The 26,322-nt window shown below is 48.3% G+C and overlaps 1 protein-coding gene across 2 annotated transcripts; it reads right to left on the bottom strand.

Annotated features, from left to right (window-relative positions):
• Positions 1-171: 171 nt before the first annotated feature.
• Positions 172-25,774, bottom strand: Psap (prosaposin). Of its 2 annotated transcripts, none has more exons than XM_051186755.1 (14): positions 25,608-25,774; positions 12,125-12,258; positions 11,178-11,252; positions 10,075-10,200; positions 8,899-9,099; positions 8,455-8,598; positions 7,577-7,633; positions 4,506-4,637; positions 3,190-3,270; positions 2,703-2,961; positions 2,459-2,613; positions 2,175-2,255; positions 1,931-2,038; positions 172-1,115 (listed from the first exon to the last, which is right to left on the bottom strand). In XM_051186755.1, exons 1-14 carry the CDS (start codon positions 25,645-25,647, stop codon positions 1,080-1,082), a joined length of 1,629 nt encoding a protein of 542 aa, XP_051042712.1. In that variant the 5' UTR covers positions 25,648-25,774; the 3' UTR covers positions 172-1,079. The 2 variants fall into 2 exon arrangements, with proteins under 2 accessions (XP_051042712.1, XP_051042713.1); XM_051186756.1 differs by having other exon boundaries at positions 8,992-9,099.
• Between the last annotated feature and the right edge of the window lie 548 nt (positions 25,775-26,322).

Here is a 26,322-nt window from a genome sequence, read left to right as displayed (position 1 = left end):
TGTTTAACTGATACTCAATGAAAGTTTCTGGAATGCTGCTTAAAAAGAAAAGCACCTCACATGGAACCAGCAATACACTGACTCTGATGACGTATGAAGTTCTGGAGGATGGGAAGGGCCGGGGATTCGGGACCTCATGTCTCTGGCTGAGGTGTCAAACACAAGCCCAGATCTGATTAACAGAACTTTATTAAGTCACAGAAACTTTAGTGCAAAACAAATTAAATTCTAGGTCCATTTAGCTGCACATGCCCAATCCTGCTGGCTGTCTCCTGGCAACCCGAGGCACAGGAGAAGCTTCAGCTCTTCAACAGACCAGCCAAGGTTCCAGATAGTACCTACTCTATGTACATAGAGACCCCTCAGTTCATCACCCACTGCTAGGCAGATGCTTCATCCATGATAAGGGCAATTCAACAAGAGCTATAAGGTAGAATAGGGGCGTGCAGAGCCCTGACAGACAACACTGTTCATGACTCTCACAAAAGGCCATGACTCTCACAAAAGGCCAGTCCCACATGGCATGGGCAAATTACATTCAGAAGTTTCCCCCTCCCCACCCTAGCCCACAGGGAATACAGGAAAGCAGAGGGAAAAGCAGACCTAGACAGCAGTGTCCCAAGCAAGCCACCTGCAGGTGCTTCTGAAATCTTTAGGTTGATGGAATTGCCATTGTCATAACATAAAGACCTCATTATCCTGTGCTTCAAATCGGTCATAGAAAACTCCTTGGTACCACAGGAAAGTGAGCAGCTCCCTCTTCAAGGTAGAGGGGTGACCAAGTCAGGGCTCAGAAGGCATTCCTGCTCTCTAGCTCAGCAGCCCCACCAGCAGGTGAGTCAAAGGGCAGCTGGAGAGCTGATACCTTGAATGTCCTCATCCTTCAGGCAGAAGGGGAACACTGGAAGGGGCCATCAGCAGCTCCTACATGACAGCAATGCTACAGAATGGGGGAAAGACCAAAAAAAAGAGGAGGAGCAGGGAAGGGTAGAGGTTCTACTTAGAATGAAGTCAAATAGATCTTGTGTGTTCATTATCCTAGACCCACAAATACGCCGCAACTTCTGCAAGCTGGAAAACTAATTCCACACGTGGCGTTTGCAATGGTCCACAGCCTGAGAGGAGAAAAGAAAACAGGTCAGGCTGCACAAGACACCCACAGGTTACGTGTAGTGCAGCATCACTACAAAATGTGACCTGACTTTGCACAGCTCTCAGCATCTGTAACTTGAACAATCTCTTAATACACTAACCCAGAACCAGAAAAACACAGCCTCTTACTGTCTTGTGATAGTACCCCAGCAGCATGACTCTAGACCCCTTCACCCACTGTCAGTGGGTTCCCAGGTCCTTTTGCCAGACAAAAAAAACCAGCATGGGCACAAGAGGGGCAGGCAGGCTCTGGCCCACATGCCACCCATTTCATGTAAGAGTACAGATAGGTCACCAATGGCCCAGACTGATTCATCTCCCCTGACAAGGAAACAAAAGTTGTAGGAAGGAGTAATTTACCAGAGGCCAGGTCCAGCACTCCTCTCAGGAAAGACACGCACGCACATGCACACGCAACCCTCCACCCAGCTGCTCAAACAACTTTGGCATACCCTAGGTAAAGGTTAGTCAAGGCTCATGCTGAGCCTCAGCTAGGAAAAAAATGTGTTCCCTGGGACCCCAGAGGACTTGTCAGAGGCAGAGGCCCTGGGTCCTACATATTTGGTACAAGAGCACATGCCATGCAAACCCAATACAGAGTTTGATCCTTGTGACCCACATAATGGTGGGAAAAGAACAACTCCAAAAAGTTATCCTCTGACTTCCAATGTGCGGGATGTCATGTATTATCCCTTGACAAGAGCACAATAAGGGCTGTGGTTCTATTTCCACGAGGCAAGCCCCAGCCATGCTATAAAAGGCTGTCCAGGACACTCACATTGCAACGGGCTGCAGTCTCCATGTTCTGGCACCAGTAGCTAGGGCCCCAGACACACTTCTCAGTTCCCAGCAGCAGCTTAGAGGCAGAAGGGCAAGCCCCAATTTTCTGTACAATAGAAGACAAAAGGGAAAAATGAGCTGCCTGGCTGACCCCTTCAGAGCGGAGATTGAACAATCCCCGACTCCACCCTGCTAGACCACACCCATGCTGCTACAAGACCCAGGCACCTGGTGAGGCTTACCGAGCACACAAAGGAAGGATCCATTACTTGCACAAGGATTTCCACCAGCAGAGGTTCATATTCAGACACAAAGTCATCACACTGCCAAGGAAAGGGACACGGGTTGCGGTTTTGGTTGTATCCATACAGCCTCCAGAGCTCGGGGTCCGGGAGTTGACCTCACTAGCCTAGGTCCTTTTCCTTCCATGGCTCTGTGCTGCCTCCCAGCCTCAAGTCTAGAGTACAGAGGAACCTCCTGCACACTTGAACTGAGATAGTAGCAGGGAACACAGCCATGCCCATACCTCCTTCTGGTAGGGGTCAGGTAGGAAGCTGCAGCCCTTCTCAAGTGCAGCCAGTATCTCCTCCTTGGTGCTGTTTTTCTCCAGGTTGTGTTCCAAATAGCTGACCAGTTTCTTGCACACTTCACAGAACCCACCGGTTTTCTGAGGTAAATGTGCTACACAGGACATAGGGCTCAGTTGTGGCACTCTTTAACCCAAGAGTGGCCTCTTATGGCTCCCTTTCCTCCATGTGCCTTGGACTTACCACGCAATGCGGGCTTTTCGGACTGTTCGGGCTGTTTGGGTAGTGCAGGCAGGATGGACACTGCAGGCTGCTCAAATGTGTCCACTGAATCAGGGTTACCGGAACAGAGGCGGATCATACCACACCAGCTTGGGCTCACCTCTTTCAGAAGGACATCCAGCAGGGAGTAGCCGAACGTGTCTATCACATCCGTGCACTTGGTTGAAGCAGGAGCGGGGAGCAGTGAGCATGCTTTGTTCACGGTTTTAACTACTAGTTCCTGAAACAGGTGAAAGGATTGCATCAGACTGGGGCTAGCTGGGAAGAGAACCTAGACCCAGCGGGGAATGGCCAACAGTGGGGTGCTTCATCCCTCCCCTGAAGATCACACCGGCTAATGCACAAGGTGCTCCAAACCTCCCTCCTGGGTACTGGGGTGTGCATTTGCCAGGAGACCATGTCCCATGGGTACCGTCTGACTCTGGAATACAGAAAGGAGGCAACATACCTTAGTGGCACTGTTAGCCATTAGTCCAGACAACTTCTGCATCACAAACTTACAAGCCTGGCAGAAAATAATGTTGTGGGCCTGTAGAGGGAAAAAGGAGAATGTTTTATTAAGGCTGGGACAGGCATGCTTCCGCCACAGAATGGACAACCTCAAAGGCCACTGCCTACCCAATGCAATGTAATGGTGGCTTCCCCTAACTACAAGATGGGAAGGAAGCCCATCCCCTTTCCTCAACCTTCTATGACCCAAACCACCCTAGTTTCATACTTGAAGTAAAGTAGAGGGAATCCCTTCCTTCCTTCCTTCCTTCCTAGAATAGCTGCCCGTCCCCCGGATGTTTCATCACTTTTCTATCCTATGTTCACATGGGAGAGGAAGATGGCAGTGTAGAACTGACTTGGTTTCTGCCTGTTTGGAAGTCAATGCCAGCTCTTGATTTCCTGAATCCACCTCTGGTAATATAGTGCTGTCAGGGGGCCTCTGTACCTACTGTCTTCCATCTCTATTGTCCCACAGGCCCTTAGAATGCAGTGTATTCCAAAGACCGGAATCCTTAATTCAGACAACTGCCTTCTCTCAGGGAACTGAAGTGGGGAGCGGGGGTAGGGGTTTCCCAGACAATTCCCTTATCCCATTAGTTACCTTGTCCTCTCTCCTATGGCCACACATTGAGAACAGAAGAGAAGGAACAGGGGACAGCTGGTGGTCAGACACCATGGGTGTTCTAGAACCAAAGGAGTATGTGCAGGAGAACAAGACAAGTGGACAGCTGGGGACCAAAAGCCAATGTGGTATTGAACCAAAAGTGTGTGCAAAAGACAGAACAAGAAAACAGCTGGTGGCCAGACAACATAGGTGTTCTTGAATCAGAAGAATGTACTCTGTGTGAAGGCATCAGGTCCTAAGTTGGCAGTAAGTATCCCATGAACCTAAAGGGCATCCCAAATACTATCTGACCCACAGTCATGTTCAATGTACATGTATTATGGCTTGGAGCAGTGTACCCTGGGGCCAAGGAAGGGTTCTGAGAACACAGTATTGCCTATGTCCTTACACACAGGCAATAAACCCAAAGAGGGTTCTGCCCCAGCCTCAGGGCATGTGTTCTGAGAACCTCCAGTTTGTACTGTGGCTCTGGAGACGGGACTCAGGAACCACACATGGAATGGTTAGCTTGCAGCCAGCTCCTCAACCGGTTGTCTGGCCTGTTCAAGAAGAGGAGTACCCCAAAGGCCTGGGGCACTCTGAGAGGGTGTGACAACGTGGACAAGGGGTTATGGGCTCTTGTCAGACCCAACAGTGACAGCAGGTACCTCAAAGGAGTCCATCCGTTCCAGGTCAGGGAAGATGTCCTTGAAGGCCTCACTGGCAGGGACCAATGTCTTCATTGGTACTTTCTTGGTCTTGTCACAGAAGCCAAACAGAGCACAAATTTCCTTGGGTTGCTGAAGAAGGTAGAGTCGCTGTCAGCTGGCCTGCGCCTGCTACTTTCAAACCCCTCCTTAGACACCGAGGTCAGGGTGCTAAGGCTCTGGCATAAAAGCTGACTCCTCCCGCTCAGGCTGAGCTTTCAGATTCAATCCAAAGGGCTCCAAATAAAGTGCATGGACACCAGTTCCACCTGGAGGAAGTGGCCCTTAGCCTCTGCTGCTCCAGTCAGGGCCACCACTTTTTGTGCCCCAAGGATGGCTGGGCACAAGTGGACTTCTCCCAGTCCACTTGAGGGAAACCACAAGGCCCATGATCTCAGACAACCCAATGTGTCAGGATTAAAACCACATGGACCCTCTTCTCTGACAGCACCATTTAAAATGGTACAGTAAGGGAAGAGATGTTGGCTTTTCCTAAAGCCATATTCTATGTTCACAACTGCACATAGTACAAGTAAGAGCCTGGACCCAAGCTGAGGAGGCATTTACAGTCACAAGGGCTTCACACAGATCCCCTCTCACCATCTAGACACCAAGCCACAGAGAACCAAGTGTGAATATTCTGACTGTCCATCACACTGCCAAAGCCAAGAGCAAGCCCCATCCACAGACCCTGTGGTGTGAACCAACTACAAACAGCACTCAGCCCAGCATGGGAGCAAGGATGCTGAGGGCTAGACCATGGATGGCCACGGTCTACCTGTACAATTGAAGTTAGAGAACTAAGGCCACGTGTCCTAAACTCCCTGTCTTTATAACACAGCCCAAGATTAGGAGATAGGGGCCAGAATTAGAATAAAGGTAGAAAAGCTTTTTTGGTTGGAAGGGAAGGAATGCCAAAATTTAGGGGGCCGTCTGAGGCAGCATAAATAAAAATTCAGGCAAATGAAAATTCAGGCATTTCAATTTAAATCCTTTCCTGTGAGATTCAAAATGCTTCCCAGTATCTAGAATGCAAATCCTAGACCTTGAAGGTCATATTAAGAACAGACCCAAAAGGACAACCGCTCAGTCACTATTGTAAAACATGCCATCCAGTGAGGCCCCATGACCCATTCCCTAAAGGGTAGAAGCCACAACTGAGAGACCATGTACAAGTCTCTCCATCCAGCCAGTCAAGCCACTGTCTGTATCTAGTTTGCTCATGCAGAAGCATTTCTGGGATTAGGAAAACGGCACAAAGTCATGCAATATCATCCAGTGTGTCCTACTGGGTCAGTGCCTTCTTTCACTGAAGGAAGTTAAGGTATTGCCATCATCACCCTGGTGACTGGCATGTATGCTGGTGCTGACCTAAGCATAGGCTCTGCTAGCTTCACCACCTTCTGACCCTCCAAAAGGGGGAATTAAGCCCCCATAACCCAAAGTGCTCAATCTCAAGGAACCAAGTATGGGGAGATCCTTTATAGTAGCTCAGAGCTCACCATGCCAGACCCAAAAAAAAAAAAAAAAAAAAAAAGCCAACAACTAGAAGCAGCAGACCACTACCACAAGCAAATTCTCATCACATACCTGATCCTGCTGTTGAACAAAAAAACAGGAAATCGGAGGTGAAAATAAGAGAAAGGAAAGGACACAACAGTTAAGAAAAATTAAAACAACAGTCAAGCAGTTACCTAGGCATAAGGATGTCAAAGTTTTAGGGCAATACCCTGGCAGTGAGGGAAGAATGGGGCTTAGAAAGCTAGTCCAGCCCTCAAGGGCAGGCCATGCTCCACAGCTGGTGGAAACTGTCCTTGTAAAGGGCCTCCATCTCTGGACTAATCACACCTGGCCTTTTGAGGGCAGATGACAGCCTGGAAGGTGGATGTGTGGGCTTTGGTTAGGAATTCTAGCTTCAGTTATCCTAAGTGACAAACGAGGTGATGGGTGCTATAGCCAAGGGAGCTATCCTTCCAAAGGCAGCCTACTCTACCCACAGAGCACAGCGACAACCATGGAGACAGCAGTGTTAATATGCAGCTGGGTATGGTGGTCACACCTTCACTCTCAGGCCAAAGAGCCGCAAAATGAGATCATCATTTTTAGGGGAAAAGGTAGAGGAAATTATATCCCCCCCCCACAAAAAAAATTTTTTAGAGAAAAAAGTAAAACTAAGATGGCATAAAAAAAAATGTATGCTCGCTGCTATGTTTCCAAAATGCAAATGATTTGATACATAAAACATCTTTAACCCTCCCTCCCCCTTTAATAAAATGACTGGAAGATCTTCACTGGGCCACTTCACATCAAAGCTTTACCTTTACCATGCAGGGCTTTATAAGCTGCCTTTAGATGGCTCACTATCTGGGGCATGAGCAACGATCCTCAACAAGCCACCTGGCCAGAGGGCCTGCTTGTGGAGCAGGTCAGGCCAGCAGCTGGGTGGTAAGTATACACAAAGTAGGAAAAGGGCCTATGTTCAAACATGAACGAGGACTTACAGCAGTCCATGAGAGAGTGGAGACATGTGCCACCCACCCACTCAGCTCTGCCTAGGATAGCTGTCTCCCACCTCTCAGACAATGAACCTCTCCACCCAACCTCTGGACATGGTCAGATGGTGGCTGTCAGGAGCTAGGAGATTGGGCAGCAGCTGTGGCTGACTCTCTTCTCTGAACACAGATCCAGCACTGCTAGGTGAGATTCCTTCCATCCTGACACAGAACACAGGCTGCCCTTTGAATTCTCCCACCCTGGTTTAGTGGCGGGGCACGATACCCCTACTGATCCCAGCATTCAGCCAGACACTAGCAATCTGATGGCCAAGTCACACATGCACACAGACTAGCAGGCCCCAGGCAACCAGGACAGCTATCAGAACAGTCCAGGGTCGCATCAGCTAAGGAAGACTTTGCTAGCAGGAGGACAGGCTAAGGTCATGAGCAGGGAGTTTGCTGGACAAATGGAAACAGAGCACCCTAAAGCATGGAGCTGTCAACTGTGAAGATAACCAGGGGTCCCTGGCCACCTACCATGTGCATCATCATCTGGACGGCAACTTCAGAGTACTGGTCGACGTAGTTCTTGCACTGCAGAGACAAGGATTCAGTTCATCACACCCCAAATGGCATCCAACAGTACCCACTGGGCACTGGCACATAAACATAGACAGGCCTATAATCCCAGCAGCCAGAGGCTGTGGCCAGCCTGAGCTACACAGAAAGAGAGAGAGACCTGCTCTCACATGGAAAAAGATTTCCCAGAACAGATCTAAGCATCTCTTTAGATTAACTAAGATAATACGGCAATTTGGTTATTTTACCCCTTATATAAAATCTGTGGAGATGTTATAACAAAGGACCTTGGAGGCCTCAGTGTCTGACAGGCTAAATGCCCCAAGACCACAGAGCCATCATTATTAGCAATCTAGATATTGTAGTTGCGAAACACTGTTAAGAACCTTCCAAAGTCATACATTCACACATTCTCATATGTGGGCGCTGAGGCCACAGAAGCAATGTCCTGCAAGCTGCTATCAGGTGTCCCACTTCTGGGAGGGAGCAGAGCTGTAACCCTTGTTCAAAGACACTGCCATGCTTTTCAAAACAGGTTCTAGAGCTGCCAAGAAGACTCAGAGAAAAGGCAAGGCAAGGCCCACAACATTCCCACAGGTTGTCCTCCGACAGCCATACACTTACTGTGTCACACACGCACGTACATACAAATCAGCTGCTTTTTAAAACAAATAAAATGGTTCTAGTGATTCTTATGTATGGTGACAGAAGGGGAAAAAAGCATTACCAAAGTGGTTTTCTTCCCATGCCAACTCACCTAACCAAAACATAGCCACACCCCACTTGCTCCTACCTTAACCTAGAACACATCCAAAGCATGGGGGACAGAGACTCACCATGTCAGCCATGCCCGGCCCCAGGCGGTCACACTCCTCCTTGACATGCTCCACCAAGCTCTGGACATAGGTAGAGTTGGTTCTCACAGCAGTCTGGATGTCAGTTACCATCTTCACACAATCCTGGCAGACAGCATCATTGGCCTACATGGAGAAGAGCAGCAAGCTTCTGAGAGAATGCCATATCTCACTATAGACGACTGACTTATTATCAGCTCCTGGAAGCCAGGCTTTTAACCTCCAGGCCATTTATTCTGGTAACAGTACTACATGGGACTGGCAGTAGGGCATGGCCTGGAGAAGCTATGCTTCAGTGGAGAGTGGGCATCTCTGCATATTTAAAATATCTTATTCTCTAGAAACTAAAGCCAAGGGACAGAGTGGAGAAGTTCTGTTCAGCACCATGTGCAATGTTCCCACTGAATCCACCCGCCTTCAGCTAACCTTGGGTTGGGACTGGCTGTAGGGGTGATCCTGAGGGTACATCAGGAGAGGGACATTGGCCATGAAGGGGGCAACAACTCTGGTCATGTCCACCTCTGGGATCTTGTTGGACTCAAGCTGTTTCTGGTGGTTTTGCTCAGCCAAGTACTTCTGGAGAGACTGGCACAGGTTGAGGGCAGAGCACACTTCCCCAGGGTTGCTCTGGAAGGGAGAAGAGACAGCTGAAAGCAAAGCCCACAGGGCAAGAGAAGCCTGCGTCACCAGTCAGTTCCTCCCTTGTGTCCATTAAGAACACTATACTACTCAGTGCACCTAGGACGGACGAATAGAAAAGTTACAACACCGCACCTAACCTACAGAGGCCTCCCAGCCCCAAAATGTCACTGCAGCTCTTCTTTAAAGGGAGATTAGCCACTGAGTAGAGGGGAAGGGTCAGGAACTGAGTGATGGCCTGCTCACAAGCTACAAGCAAGCTAAAGCAACCCACTGGTTTTAAACCAACACCTTCCACATGGCCCACTCCCAACTCCCCAGAGACCAAGAAATGTTCCCAGCCCTTCATGCTCCTGTATTCCCCCTCCATGAGTAAGGCCAGTCTATTCATTCTTCAAAACACAATGTGCATCTGTCCATCTCCACTGTCCCCACAACACCTCCAGCAATGAATGATGTAGAACTCTTCCTGGGTGTCTTGTCACGGGACACAGAAGGCTCTGTATCATGCCCACCTTCCCCCACAGAACCTCAGTTCCACCTTATGCACTCTTCAGCACCTCTCTTTCCTGAAGCCTTTCAAATTCCACAAGACTAGTTCCTGCTTCACTGCTGATTTCTAGCTTTTGGTACCCAGCGTCGACATAGTACACATGTGGCTGCTGTGACAAGCCAGTATCTTAGTAGCTGTTCTCACACTATAGACCCAGGATTAGTCCTCAATTCTACATACACAGAAGATGAAGATATGTGATTGCTCTAGAAATAGAGGCCTGACAAGAGTTACTGATTTCTATCTTTCAACAGGATGCATGAGTCCAAGGCCCCCTGGCCCCAGCAAAGCCACTGTACCATAGCTACCCCATGCAAGAAGCCATGTGAAGAGCTGCAGGAGAAACACAAAGCCATGGACACACTTCCCTTTTCAGCCCCTTTGCTCTGAGCCCTCCCCCAATGACATACCATCTCCCCCTTTATCATGTCCAGGATGACAGGCAGGTAAGAATCAACTGCCTCCTTGCACGAGTTCTGGATGCTGGAGTCATGAATCCACTCACAAGTCTTCTCCAGGTAACGAAGGATCTCTTCCTGCAAGGAGACACAATGCAAGGCAAACGGTCCTTCATCAGTGACTCCAGCAACAATCAAGAAGGCCTAGGTTTGGATCCCCAGCACCCACATACATAAAAGTCAGGGCTAGCAAAGCACACCTCAAACCCCAGTGCTGGCTGGGGAGGCAGGGAATGAAAACAGGCAGATCCCAAGGAGTGGCTGGCCAGAGAGACTGGCTGAAATGACAAGCCCATGTTTAGTGAATTAAATGAAGAGAGATAGAGGCAGACACCCAGTCTACTTCAGCCTCCATATACCCACATACAGATGAGTACACCAACACATCACATGTACACCCACACAAATGATGGTGTTAAAGCTGAGTGTGGTGGTACGTTCCTACAATTCCAGCACTCAAACAGCTAAGACAATAGACAACAAGTTCAGGGAAAACCTGAGCTACCTAACAAGACAAAAGAGCGGATACTGTAGCCTTTAATCCCAGCAAGGACAATCATATCTTAGTTTGAGGGCAGCCTGCCCTACATAGAGTTTTCTCTGTATAGTGACACCCTGCCTTTTAAAAAAAAAAAAAAAAAAAAAAAAAAAAAAAAAAAAGAGGCAAGATGGCGAGACAGTTAAAAGCAACTGCTGCTCTTGAGGACCTGGGTTCGGTTCCCAGCACCACATGGTGCCTCAAACCACGTGCTGCTCCAGTTCCAGGGGTTCTATGCCCTCTTTTGACCTGTGAGCACTGGGCACAGATGTACACATATATACATGTAGGTAAAACATTCATACAAATAAAAATAAATTTTAAAAATCTTTAAAAATGAAAAACAAAACCTTTAAGAATAAAAGGAACTTGCTCAGTCAGATTTAGTGTATCCTATAAGGTGCACCACTCCTGGGCCAACACTGCTCTTCTCTGGAGCCCAGAGCCACAGACAGGTGTCTTAAAACACACAGCCTCCAGCTACAGTCCATACCCACCCTCCTCCACAGTAGCTCACCTGAGTGGCATTGTTTTTCAGCAAGTTTCCAGCTTCAGTGACAACAGTTTTGCATATGTCACATGGAAGGGATTTCTAAGAGGAAAAGAACATGACAGAGAAAGTCCTATATGTCTGGACAGGTCACACAATGAACCCCTCCTACCCCACCCCTCAAGGTGCTGTCCTAATCACTGCCACACTACCAATCCAGAAGGTTCCACAGCCCTCACTCACTGCACTGGAAACTTGCTAAGAAGAGGCAATACTCAAAACAGGACTGAAAGCAAATGAGAACCCAAGTAAGGTCCTGGCCACAAGACGATGACTTTCTGCTGAGTGAATGGACAACGTTTCATCAAGTTTTCTTCTCTTGCTAAATAAAAGTGGGTAGTCAGCCCTGACAAGTCCACTAAGTCAAACTCAGCCTGTCCCACTGGCGCGTCCCAACACAAGTCAGTAGCAGCCCCCATTATTCTGTGCTTAGTCCCTGAGGTTTGATACAGGTAAGAATGCATGGCAAGTCTGCCCATCTCTATCCATTTCTCAGAGCCTCGCACTAACATGTTCCATTTATCATCATCATTAACATCATGGCGGTCATCTTCCCCAGCACAGTTACAGCTGGAAATAAAGTGCCATAGCTACAGCAGGGTCTCAGGGCTCAGTGGTCTGCCTGGTTGAGGGATGAGGGAGAATGAGCAGACGTATTCTGAGCTGGGTACCACAACCCACCATCCCCTCATCTGGGAAGGGGGCACGACCTGAAGGAAGGCCCACAAGGGAGTGTGGGACCAAGAGACAAGGTCCCGAAGGGGCAGGACTCTGAGTCTCTGCTTCTGAGGTAAGCTGGACACCACCAAGGGCAGGTCCTATCTGCCACAGGGTCCCCAAGGGGGTCAGGAGAAGTAGGTGCTCTACAACAGTGACAGAAGACACGGGGAGGGTGTCCCGTGGCTGGCACTCACTGCTGTGGGCTTGCTCCACACCATCTGCTGGCAGTGCTTCAGGGCCCCGCATCCCACTGCTGTCTTCAGATCCCTGCACAGCACCGCTGAGCCCCCAGCACACACCTTTGGGTCTTGGACAGGGGTGGTCAGAGCTGGGAAAAAAAAAAAAGGAGAACCAATATGAGAAGGAGTCCCTTCCTAACAAGCCTGATGCATAAGACCATGGTGCTAAAGAGCCCTGCCTGCCACCTGAGCAGTCACTTGGTCCTTACTAGGCCACGACAATGCTAACTGCATCACAGAGATGGCTGGCCAGGTAGAGAACCGCCCTAAGTAAGTCATGGGACTGACAGGACACATCTGTTTTGTCTATTATATACAGTATCAGATTTTTCTGAATACTCAGCACTCAGGAGGCTGAAGCAGGAAATGGTGAGTTTGGGGGCAGCCTGGGCTACATCAATCAGATGGTATCTCAAAAAGCAAACAACCCAGATATTTTAGCAGACACAGATGAAGACTAGATAGCATGAGGACCAACCTCAGAGATACTTGGCCTAAGTCAAACCAGAAAACCCCACAGCCCTCAGTCACACAGCTTCATCTTGAACACCAGAGAGTCACCTGCCTGTATTCAACAAACACGTGGACACATGGCCCACACAAAGATCCAACAGCAGGCTCTTCCTGAAAAGTAAGGGAATAAATAATATACTCTGTTACTGTGTCCACGAGCTCCACTGGGGTTCCCTGAACAGTTGGAACAAGTTCACCTGACAGCCTGCACATCCTTAGAAACCATCACATGAACCATGAATCTGCTACCCATACTCCTGCCCCCCCACACCAAATCATAAACACATCTCGTTCCCAAACTCAATACCCAGAGGCCAAGCCATGCTGAAAATGAGGGGGGGGGATCATAAGGCAAAGGGTTCCTAGGCGCTAAGCTATACACACTATCTGAGGCCCTGCCCTGGGTTCCAAACAAATAACACATTGCCTGGTGCTACCCCGGTGAGGAAAGAAAGACACCAAATGGGTCTCTGGGTAATGTGGTACACAGTGCAGGCACACAGGGGACTAGCAGCTGGCAAGCTCAAATACTAGCAGATCAAGAAGGCAGGGACAGTGGGACAGCTGACTGTTAGCACTGCCTACTTCCCCTATCTTCACCAGGGACTTACTATAGTAATCAAAGTCTAGCAGGCTTCTGAGAACCTCGATTGCTATCGCAAGCCCAAGCCACCAGCACACCCTGTTGTTGTCTTACCCTCTAGGAACTTGACTCAGAAACCATGCTACGCCATGATGCTGTCTGTTTTGGCCAGAAGATCAAGGTCTGAAAGTAACACTGACACATCCATTGTCATCTTATTCAACGCCCCAGCACACTATCCAATAACCTTCCTAAGACAGGGTTCACTCTGTGGGCAGCCTCTCAGCAGTGACTAGGACAAGCAGGTTCACATCTGCGCTTTAACCACAAGACCTAGGACACAGAAGTGAAAAGAGAAGAAGACACAGATGGCAGAGCACCCCACTGGAAAGCTACGTGAGAAAAATCAAGGCATGGTGGCCTCCCTGCAAACCCCACACTAGGGAGGCGGAGGGAGAATGATCTACCTGAGCTGTGAAGGGCTTGGCTCAGTGGGTAAAGGTGCTTGCTGGCAAGCCTGATAATCCAGATCGGATTCCCATGACCCACGTGGGATGAGAGCAGGGAAAATATCTCAGAGACACACATGGTGGCTTTCAAACAGGTGAGGGGCCTGTCCTGCCTATGGCAGGGGAGTGGAACTGTCCAGAGCAGTAAACAACTAAAGGCAGTAGGCCACCCGTAACACAACAGGAACACACCTAGGGAAGGGTTGGTTGTTTTCTTAGGGAGTGACACCCAGCCCTGGGGTATTTATCAATAGTGTAATAATTACCAGGGGCTGGATAGATGGCTCAGCAGTTGAGACTGCACACTGCTCTTGCAGATGACCTGAATTAATAGCTGTAACTCCAGCTCCAGGGAGATCTCACTCTTCTGGCACCCATACTCATACATACACATACACATACACACGCAAAATAAATAAATAAATCTTTTTTTTTAAATTACCCCCAAACCATTTTCCCTCCAGTTATTTCCCAAAAAATGTTCCCAGACAACATTTTAGCCTTCATTCTCACCCTCCCACACCCTGCCCTTAAAACCAACTTCCTTCTGAGGTAGTTGGTTAGCTACCTCTAAGAAAGTTCTTAGAATGTTTTCCTAGCAGCTCCTGGTTTCAACCTGTTGTTATTCATGTCTGTAAGGACATGAAGAGCACTCAGCATGAACAAGTTAAACTCTCTACACTTCAAGTCAAGGACCTCGCACTGGGGATGCACTGGCTCCAAGTTGTCCTCAGGGGAGGGGAGAGGAGGGCACAGTTGTCTATCCTTCCCCCACTTTAGTCTTCTCAAAGCCTCCTGCCTCAGCCTCCTTAGTACTGAGATGAAGGGATATGCCACCACAGTTGGCTTCAGCTTTAATCCTAACACTTGTGGCTAACAACAGCCTTTGTGAGTTCAAGGCCAGCAGCTTGATCCAAACACAAGTTAGTTCCAGGCCAACCAGGACTACCACATAAAAACCTTTCTAAATCACAACAGTCACACATGCCTGTAATCCCAGCACTTGGAAGACTGAGGAAGAAGAACTACTATAAATTGGGGATAGCCTGGGCTTCACAGTGAGTGCAAAGCCAGCTTGGTATTCACAGAAAAACTTGTCTCAAAAACACACCATGGTGATACACAACTATATTGCTGGCACTGGGAGGCAGGTGGTTCTCCTGCTAGCCAGGACTATAGTGAGACCCTGTCTCATGCCTAAAATGACTGACACAGCTCAATGGCAAACAGAGCACTTGCCTAGCACATGTGGGAACCAGGTTTAATCCCCAGTCCTGAAAAATAATGTAATAATAAAATAATCTAAAACAAAACTAGATAGCAACAGAATTATATGGTATTAAGAATGGCTGACGGGAGTCTGGCCTTGGGTTTCACAGCAGCCCCACATCCTACACTCAAAATACAATACTCCCAGAGAGCTAGTGAGACAGCTCAGCAGATAAAGGTGCTCACTGCTGAGCCTGATGACCTGAGCTTGGCCCCTGGGACCCACATGGTGGAAAAATTGACTCTCACAACTTGCACAACTGGGGCATGTGTATGTACACATTAAAAAAAAAAAAAAAAAAAACATTTAAGAAACACTCAGAAGTCAGGTATAGTGGTTTACACCTGAAAGCCCAGCATCTGAGATGCTGAGACAGAGGGATTGTGGAAGCCAGCTTGTATTTAATAAGATCCTTTCTCCAAAACAAATAAATCCCAAGATGGCTCAATGTGTAAGATGTGTGTGCTGCGAAGCCTGGCAACCCGAGTCAGATCCCTGGGACCCATATGATAGACAGAAGGAGAAAACTCCCACAAACTGACCTCTGACCTACATACACACACACACACACACACACACACACACACACACGATGTTACATGTACACCTACCATCGCCCACTCCATCCCACACATACACAAATAAAACAGAAGGCTGGGAGGCAAGGATTGCTCACAGAGCCCTGTGTGGTCTAGGCACTCTTGAGACATCTTGAAGGATTTAAAGCTTCAGAATAAGACTCCTTAGACCCATCAAATCCACTGAGCAACATCTAATTAGATGTGGCACAGAACATGACCTGCCTCCCGGTCTGGCTCTGCCACTTCCTGTGCAAACAGCCTTAAGCAAGCTACTGATCTTCCAAGCCTGTGTGTGCACCATTAAACCAAAGCTTCTGATGTCAGGGGACTGTGAAGAGTCAAGATGATCTTATCATACACAACCACCTCATCTCTCACCCTGTCCCAGCCTGGCTAGAGTGGCCTTGTACTATTTAGGTGGTGCTCACTTGTAGTCATGTGCCCTGGAGATCGAGGCCTCCTGAAGCCTGCACATGGGGTTATTATTACTGGTACCTGCTTGAATTCAAGAGATCAGCAAGCGTTACCTGGGACCTATAAAACATGTTCTGGCACATAATGCGGTGAGTGCCACTGTTACCATCTGCAGCTGTGACAGCAGCGGGATCTCCCAGTGACCCACTCTCCTGATCACAACAGAGGGCTCACACCAACTGGACCAAAGCTGTTCTTTAGGCCCACTGAACATTTATTTTATCAGCGACAAGGGAGAACAGACACCTGGACAGTTATAGGCAGCCAACAACCTCAGAGGCTGTTAGCCACTGACCCCAAGTCCCAAGAGGCAAGGGGGGAGTGAACCCCAGGACACCTGTCAGGATCCAGAAAAACAGTTCTGGTTTCTCTAGGAGTTAAACAAGTTCTGCAGAGGTCAGAACAAGGAGAGCCCAGCAAGGAGCAAACACTGCAGTTGCAATGCACTGTGACCTGTTAACACTGGGCAGTAGCTACCAGCTAATTACCCTCCAAGGAACTCCCCACACCAGGTTCATTGTTCGTTCGTAACATGCCGGGAACTTATCCTTTATTTTGTGCACATATATGTGCATGTTTTAAGTGCCATTTCTCAGGAGCCATACACCAAGATTTCTGACACAGGGTCCAGTCTCTCACTAGGATCTGGGGCTCACATATTACATCACCACAACTGACCAGAAAGGCCCAGGACTCACCTGTCTCTGTCTCCCCAGTTCTGGGATTAGACACCACTGTATGTGGCTTATGGGTTCTAGGGATGAAACTCAGGTCGTCGTGCTTGCTGAGCCATCATCCCAGTCCAGCATCCCATTCCATGTAGAAACACTTCCCCTAGTTCTATACAATCTTCTCTTCTTGAAGGGCAAGGACTACCCAGGTTCAACTCCCAGCTTGGCAGTGTATAAACCCTGATGACTTGCTCATGTCAATCTTCTACAAAAATAGGAATCATCTGTGGATCTCTGTGAATAAATTAGGAAGTGCATGGGGTCTCTGGTACCTGGGATATTCTGAGATGTATGTGGCCAAGTGTAAACCACCGGTGGAGGGTGGAAAATGGGGGGAGGGCAAATTCATATTCTATTATTTGCATTTCAGCATGAAATCATTCTCCTCGGGTTACTTTTAAAATCAGAGTATGTCTGTATTCTATACAGCCATTTCCCTTCTCTCACACGACTAGCGTGGGTGTCCAGCTCAGCACACTGAAGCCAGGATGAAAGACTACATACTTTGCAATCTCCTCTGTAATACGGTCTGTCCACGAGAGGCCATTACACCTTAGATGAAACTTAGATGCATTAGCTAGAACTTCATCGGCCATTTTGGACCAAGTAGGAAAAAATGGCTGGGCTTCAAGGATGTGAAATGTGAAGCTAGAGAGCCTGGCTTGGAGGTCTTTTGCAGGAGAGTCAAAGCTAGACCACCCAACTCCTGAGTGCCTGTGGTAGACTTCAGCAGTTCTAATTCTAGGTGTCTGTTTTTTGCAGTCAAAACTAAACCCTACTGATGCACATACCTAATCAACCACTTTGTTCACCAGAATATCTCCAAACAAGTCTGTATCATTTGGCAGGCTTTCCTCCACTGAGGAAGGGCACAATGCAAACCGCCTGGCCTAGAACATCCACCTACCCGTTATTCGTTGAATAGGCTCTTTATTTGGACCATCCCTATTCCCTTCCTTTTAACAATTTTATGTAACCTGTGCTAATACCATTTGGAGTACCAAAAAAGAATAAGAAAAAAGCTCCAGCTCCCTGAGCAACTGCATTCCACAGCTTACTGCATCTGCTTCCTGGGGAATGCATCACCATGGCAACAGCTAAGTTGCTTAGAAACAAAGAAGAAGCAGTGTTGCCCTCAGTCCCATTTGCAGACACTTCTCAGGGAAATGGATACACAGCATTGCCTGTCTATCCACTCAGCTGGGCTCCCAGCAGCCTTCACTACCATGACAAACTTGTCTCCTTACAGAGTCCAGCTTACAGAACTTGAACTGTGTGTAGCCCCCATCCTGGCTTTATGAGACCCCCCCCCAATTCAAAAGAAAACGATTTTAACAAGGTTCTTCCTTTAAATGGTCACACATCAGGTGATGATAAGATGAACTTCTATGTACTTAGATAAGACTGCAATATGCCCTGGCCTGAGGACAGCCTGGAGGAGAGCACAGGTTATAGGCAAGGGTCAGAGGCACAGCAGTGTGGTTCTAGAACTTCAGGAGAGCTGTTCATCTATGCCAATGCTCCACTGATGGCCCAGCAAGTTTCACTCTAATCTAAACTTGACCTGTGTGTGGCTGCTCGGAGTGAAGGTCTCAGACACAAACATGCCACCTACAATGAATGTCACTCTGGGTTCCCTTTGACTGAAACCTAACATTTCAACCCTCCTCTGTGACTTAAGGTAAAGCAGGCTGCTAAAATGGCCAGCATCCAGGCTAGTTGCTCAACTCTCCCACTGCCCTCATGAGGACTAAGCAAGTTTGCCTTGATTAGAAAGCTACCTCAGGAAAGATTACATATTCTGGCTGCAGCTCTGGTGATCAACTGTTCAAGGTACAGTCTTAAAAAGCAGGATCTAGAGACTCCAAAGAGGGTAGTAGGGGGATGGCAAGCTCCTCACAATTCTTTTTTCCAGAAGTATTTGACACATGGTCCAACAGACCACATACAGCAGCAGCTGTGTGTTAAATAACACCAGTCAGGTGTCAGGAGGTTGGATGGGGAACAGGGCTCAGTGGTTAAGCACTTGCCTAGCATGCACAAATCCTGGTTTCCATGTCCAGAAACACACACACTCAAGGGGTAAGGGGAGCCACAGGAACAAAACTCTCTGGAATCTGCAGTAACTTCTACATGGAAGGGGGTCCTGAGGGGAAAATGTTTCCCCTTCCTGGGACGTTTAGTTTTTGTCCTGTGGTTAACAGGCACAATGACAGGTTCATGGTGACATTCTCATATATCACTTCAGTTTGTCACAGAGGCCTCCCCATACTGCCCACTCAAATCAAACCCTGAGAACCACCAATTTCTGAAGTGTGGGGAAAAGTCACTTCCCCAAATTATAACTGGTTCCCTTTTCAGATTCATCTTGCTTCCTGGGTCCTACAGCCTACAGAAAAATCATCTCCCACAAGCTTTGGAGGGGGGTGTCCCTCAAGCCTGACCATAAACTACTGTGAAAGCCAGTGTTTCATCTGAGCCCAAAGAGTCACTCTGGATTTATCAAATCCCAGAAACAATGTCTTAAGGTTAACATCAGAACAGAAAATGGTTCATTGACCCCTGATAAAGACTAGGTACACCCAGCACGAGGACGCTGGCCTATAATCGCAGCCTATTCAGGAGGCTGAGGCAAGAAGGTCACAAATACAGCGTCTGCCAAGGCTACAGGATCAGGAGTTCAAAGCCAGCCTACAATACATATTGAGACCCTGTCTCAAAATAAGAGAGCTGAGAATGTAGCTCATCAGTAGGGAGACTGATTGCGTAGCAGGACTCCAGAAGAGAAAAGACAGAGAAGCAGACAGGCCAGGTATGGTGGCAAGTAGCTCTAACTGCAAAACAAGAAAAGCTGACGAGGAGAAGGACTGCCATTAGTTTGAGGCCAGCCATAACTACACTAAGAGCCCTGTCTCCAATAGTATAATCTGTGAACCCCTGATTCAATCCCAAGCATTGAGAAACCTAAAGAGACTTAATTACATTTCCTAAAGATTTATTTTACTTATATGTTTATGTGAATAAAGTGCCAATGAAGGCCAAAAAAGGGTATCCAGTTACCAGCAATTGGAGCTATAGCTAGTTGTGAGCTACCACGTAGGGACTGGGAATCGAATTCAGTCCTCTCCAAAAGTAGCTACTGAGCCATCTCTCCAGTCCCTAACTGCATTTATTTATATATTTACATGTTCATGAACACACTCTCATCATAGCATGCATGTAAAAGCCAAAGGACAACTAGTCAGTTCTCTTCCTTCCACCATGTGGGTCCAAGGATGGAACCTAGGTAGTTCAGGCTTGGTGGCAAGTGCCTTAACCTGCTGAGCCATCTCGTGGGCCTCTTTGGCACTATCAGCACTGAGTTTCATACACACTGACCTCAGTCACCATCTACTGGCCATTTCCCACCCACACTGCCACCCGACAATGGTGAGCACTACTGTGTAAGCTGCAGACACCAATGCTCAAGGGAAGACAAAGCTTTAAGAACTTCAGGGTGGGGTGGAGGCTAGTTCAGGCAGAGCAGTGGGAACTCTAACACCACATCTGAGAAGGGGGGTTGTTCTGGAGGGGTGTTCCAGGAAGGACCCACAAGGTCATGTACACTTAAACAATGGTTTACCTTACTACTCTCTGTGCACAGGTTTGTGCACACAGATGGAGGTCAGACAACCTGCAAGGCAGTTCTCCCCTTCCACTATGTGAGCCCTGGAGATCAGACTCTTGGAGGCAAGCATGTTACATGTCGAGCCTACTCACCAGCCCCCACTACCACCACCACCACCCCTAACCACTTTTAAACAGCTAGAGGTCATGACAACTAGACAGGAATGCTAGAGCAGGAAATGAAACTACTGGGGAACTTGGCAAAAACCTGCCAAGTCTGCAGTCTGGTCAGTAAAGTCAGTGTCTTCCCCAAGCCCCACCCTGCCCACCTAACATGTCATGACAAAGCAAAGTGCAAGCCAGGAAGAGATCCCTCCAGAGAGAAGTAAATTATTTATAAGAGAAAATTTTCTGCTGAATAAGCCAAAAACAAAACTGCACACAAACAGTAGGATGAGCTAGGTGAAGGGCTTCAGGAACTAGCTGCACTGTTATTGTAACTGGTTTGTAAATCAAAAGGGCTGGAGAGCAGAAGTGACTGACTCCTACTGAGGCAGAAGCATTACCAATACTTCCAGCCCTAGCTGTCCTGGAACTCTACATAGACCAGGTGGCCTCCACTCTGGAGATTCACCTGCCTCTGCCTCCCAGGTGCTGTGAGGTGCTTGAGAAACTACCTGTTGTGCCCACCTTTTTTTAAATGGGAGCAGCTGGGGATCTAGCTCACTAGGAAAGTGATTGCCTAGCATTCACAAGGTCCTGGCTTCGATCACTAGAACCACCACCAATTAAATAAATAAATGAATGAATGAATAAATAAATAAATGAGGCAGAATAATTTGAAGCGGGGCACAGCAATACAGTACACACCCATAACCTCAGGACTGGGGAGGCAGAGGCAGATCAAGACCAAAAAGGAGTTCAAGGCCAACTCTAGGCAGGGCAGTCCCAACACTCAGGAGGTGGAGGCAGGTGGATCTCTGTGAGTTCAAGGTAGATCTCTGATCTACATTGTGAGTTCTAGGACCCTGTCTCAAAAAAAAAATTTTTTTAATTAAAATTGAGCTGGAGGGGGCTGGAAAGATAGCTTTTGGGTTAAGATTAATGGCTACTCCTCCAGAGAGGACCAGGGTTCAATTTTCAATTCTTAGCACCCACGTGGCAGCTCACAACTGTCTATAACTCAAAATGCCCATACATATAAAATAAAATAATCTTTAAAAAAAATTGAGCTAGAGGTGTGGCTCAACATCGAATTCAGTCCCCAGTACCAAGGGTAAAACAAGCAAGCGAGTCAAGTCAATCGGTGCTCCTGCCTATTCCTTATCTTCCTTTTTTTTTTTTCTTTCTTTTTTTTCTTTTGGCTTTTCAAGACAGGGTTTCTCTGTGTAGCTTTGGAGCCTGTCCTGGAACTCATTCTGTAGACCAGACTGGCCTCGAACTCAGAGATCCTCCTGCCTCTGCCTCCCAAGTGCTGGGATTAAAGGCATGCACCACCAACGCCCCTCCCCTGATCTTTTTCTAAGCAAATTCAAAATACCCAGGACATGAGAAGCAGCCCTGAGTTCAATACCCTGTGAGGGTAGTGGGGAAAAGGTATCAGATCTATGACTTCTTGCCTCGTGGCCAGCTGGAAAACAAGGCTTAGTGCCTAGAAGCCAATACTTTACAATTCATGTCAACAGTCTGCTTCAAAAAAAAAAAAAAAAAAAATCAAGCCATTAACCAAGCATTCTCCCCAAACCCATAGAATAACAAACAACCTCTTCCTGTCCATTTCAGATCCTGTCAATAGCCTTAATGGTTCAGTTTCACACAAGAAAATGGAGGCATAGTGTTAAGAGTCTGAGACACCTGCCAGGCTTGTAAAGCCCTTGAGTGAAAGAAAAAAATAACAGGCTAGGTTCTCCTTCCCTGAGCTAGACAATTCCCTCCAACTCAAATCCAACACACTTCAAAACAACCTGTCAAATATACGCTAAGAACTTGCCCAGATAGGGAGACAGCTCTGCAGTTCTGCCTCACAAGCCTCCGGGCTTGAATTCAGATCCCAGAGCCCACATACATACACTGGGAGCCGCCCACACCCTCACCTAGCACTGTGGGAGCGGACTGAAGGATGGCTGGGACTTGTTGGCTGCCAGCAGAGCTCTCAGGCTTGGTGAGAGACCTGAGCTCAAGGGAATAAAAAGAAGTATGATCAGCCTCCTCCGGCCTTTGAGAGAGGTGCATATCCCACACCACACAAACACACACCTCCAAAAAACAAAACAGAAGCTAGGTATGGTGGCTCCCATGTGCAACACCAGCCAACACTACAGCACATGAAACAGAAGGATTACGTTCAATGACCTGCTGCACAGTACTTTAGAGGCCAGCCTGCCTAGGTTACAAGCAGGAACCTGTCTTTAAAAAAAAAAAAAAAAAAAAAAAAAAAGTTACCTTTTGCTAAACAGGTGAAACTGGGGGTTCCTGTTGCTATTCATAACTTAAGCAGGCTAGCTACAACACACTGCCTCAGTATGTACAGACACTAAGGGGTTAACCACAACACAAGTGACAGCAGCAATGGCATTTCAGCTTTGGGGAATCATGTGCTAGCACCTCAGCCACCTCTCTATGCTCAGCTCATCAACTCTGACACACTTGTTCCCACTGGAGCAATCCCACAACTAAGCGTCCAGACACTAAGATTCCCTGACACTGGGGTGAGCAGAGCAGTTTCCTGCAAGCAGGCCCAGGCACGGCATGCATGGAGTTAGGGGCCTACCACTGAAGGCAGCCGATGCCCCTTGCACGCGCGTGCTTGTGTGTGTGTGTGTGTGTGTGTGTGTGTGTGTGTGTGTGTGTGTAATATTGTTCTGGAAATAAAAGGAAACCAGCCAAGAATCAGGTCTCACTGTCCCTCTACCATATGGGGCTGTGCTGTGGTGTCTGAAGCCCTGCCAATGGAATACATGCAGAGTGAGCATCCTGCCGGGCGTGGTGGCCCACCCCTTTAATCCCAGCACTCTGAAGGCATAGGCAGGTGGATCCCCATGAGTTCCAGACCAGCCTGGTCTACAAGAGCTAGTTCCAGGACAGGCTCCAAAGCCACAGAGAAACCCTGTCTCAAAAAAAAAAAAAAAAAAAAAAAAAAAAAAAAGAGTGAGCATCCTGAGACACCCCACCCCCTCCCCTGTCACTGCAGTCAACAGCCAATAAGAGCCTGAGTACCTGTCCTCACTCCCTATGAAGTGGTTAAACTGGCCTTTAATTCTTTTAGCATGTCTTTACTTTCTGTCTAGGTAGGAAAGGCAGGAAGACTAGATGAGTGAGGAGTAGCCCCAAACAGGTGTCTGTACCCCCCAGGCCTTTGTGAAGATTGGACAGTACCTGAAACACCATAAGCACCCAGGACATCATTAAAATGCAAGCCATGAAATCTCTCCAGAGTCTGAGTGGTACCCTGAATTACAGTAGTACACTGAACCCATGGGCCCAAGAGCCTCAGGGAGCACACATGGCGTACAGCAATCATAGGCTTTATCAACAACTCAATGATGGACAGTAGTCTAGACAAGCTAGCATTCTTCCAGTTACCAGTGTGACCTTGGTAAGGGCCTGCTAGGACCCTCCCACCAACCTAAGCGCTCAGTGAAAATGGGGGCCATTTAACCAGACTCTGGTCAGATGAACTACATATGCATTAGAAACAGATTTTACTTTCCCAAAGAAAAAATTAAGGGCTGCAGTGTGACTTGGTAGGAGTCTGTTAGGGTCTAAGTTCACAATGCCCACACACAGAAAGAGAAGAAAGAAGTCTGGTTTTTGGTGATGTGGGTGAATCAGGAGGGTGCTCCTCTACATCTATTAGGGTCTAAGGTCACAATGCCCACACCACAGAAAGAGAAGAAAGAAGTATGGTTTTTGGTGATGTGGGTGAATCAGAACTCACGAGGGACAGGATTAGGATGACTCAATGCCAACAGAATCAATTGCATTTCTTTTCAGTTTTCTTGCAACACAATCTCAATATATAGCCCAAACTAGCCTTGTGTAGCCCAGGCTAGCTTCAAATTCAAGCTCCTCCTATCTCAGCCTTACAAATGCTGAGATCATTGATTGATGTTCACCACCCTAACCTGATCAAAACTTTTTTCTTTTAAGCACTTAGGTGGAGGCAGGAAGATCAGGAGTTCAAGGCCAGCATAGCGTGGGCTGCATAACAAGTTTAAGGCCACTTTGGGGAACTTAGTCAAATCCTGTCTTAGACAGGCCCCTCCTCCACTGAGTAGATACAAATAAGCAGATCCTGAAGTTGGGAGCCAGAAATGTTTACTTCCTTTGGTGGGCTAAGGTCCGAAAAATACCGACTTGAGAGAAGACCCTCTGTAGAGATTAAGATCTCAATATACACCTGTGTGTGTAACGTGACTGAAATGAAGCCGAGTAAGGCAAGATTTGTGGGGAAAGATCCAGGCGGGCTCACCTAGAATCGAGGTGGTGCAGTGGGTCCCCTGGCGCTGCCTTGGGAACCTGCAGTGTTTTTAACAAAATCAGCGGTACCATTTTAGAAACAACTTGTTGTTTCTCACATTTGCTCTCACATTTGCTACAAAATAAACGCCGGCCAACAGCTTCGCCAGCTCAAATAGGGAAAACAATAGGTTCAAGGCAAAGAGGGAACCACAGAACTCCTTCCAAGTCCTACTGCGCTGCAGGGTTCACACACATGTCAAGATCACCCCCTGCAGACACACAGGAGCTTCCTGCAACTCCCATAGCCATGCAGTCTGAGGCAGAGGTCACGAGCCAACCTGGACTGCAGGATGGGGCTTCAGGCCATGTCGGTCACATGCGCCAGGGCAGGGACAACAGGGAGGCGGGAGGGGCCACCCCGATTCCCACCCTCCTACCCCCACCCCAGGGAGAAGCGCGGGCCACCCGCAAGGCCTTGGGCAAAGGCCTGCGCACACAAACAAGGGTCAGGCCGCCTCTACCACCCACCCAATTGTCCCCATTCGAATTTCCAGGGAATCGGGAACATGTCACCTCAGACAGACACGGGCCCCGGCCTGCGCCTGCGCACTGCGGAGGGCGAGGCCCGCTGCGGCCCGGTTGCCCTGCAACCCAGACACAGGGGACATTACAGCGCCCCCTCCACCACACCGAGTACCCTCGTAACTCACCGGTGACCAGAAGGCTGGCGAAGAAGGCGAGAGCGTACATGGCGCCTCTGCACTCCGCAGGCTGCAATGCAGATCGTCAGCTGATCGGACGAATATAAATCTACCCCCCAACCCCGACGCAGACGCCAGTGCGCGTGCGCGGGCCCCGCCTCAGCTGGGCGCAGCCTGACTCAGCGTGGTGCAGCGTGCCTGCGGGGAGGGCGGGGGCGGAGAGGGCCTGGTGAGGGCCTGGCTGGGCAAGGCGGCGCCCTGGCCTCGGCGGGGGAGGCGTGGTGAGGTGGTAAAAGGAAAGCCCTATCAGGTGACTAAATCAAGGTCAGGAATTGTACGGTGTCTAACGTGCTTCTTTCTCTTTGCGATGTGAGGAATGCAGCCAGGGAAGGCCAGTACTGCATCTTGGGGCCCCTAACATCTTTCAAGTCTCACTATTTTTTTCCTCTTTGAAGGACAATATTTGGTTTTAAGACATGGTGTCACTTTGGCCTTGCTGGCCAGCATTTCACTGTGTTGCCCAGGCAGACCCGGAATCTTCAATCTCCTCCCTCAACCCTTCAGAGCACTGGGGTGGGGGATGATTTTCTTTGCAGTCCCAGGTATTGAACCTAAGGCCTTATACTTGCTAGCCAAATGTTCTTCTACTTTTGAGCTGTACACCCCCGCCCAGCCTACTCCTTAGTTTTATTTTGAAATAGGATCTTGCCAAGTTCTCCAGGAA

The sequence above is a fragment of the Phodopus roborovskii genome, unplaced genomic scaffold, assembly GCF_943737965.1.
Source record: "Phodopus roborovskii unplaced genomic scaffold, PHOROB, whole genome shotgun sequence".
NCBI classification, from domain to species: domain Eukaryota; kingdom Metazoa; phylum Chordata; class Mammalia; order Rodentia; family Cricetidae; genus Phodopus; species Phodopus roborovskii.
This window is presented reverse-complemented; position numbering and strand designations above follow the sequence as displayed.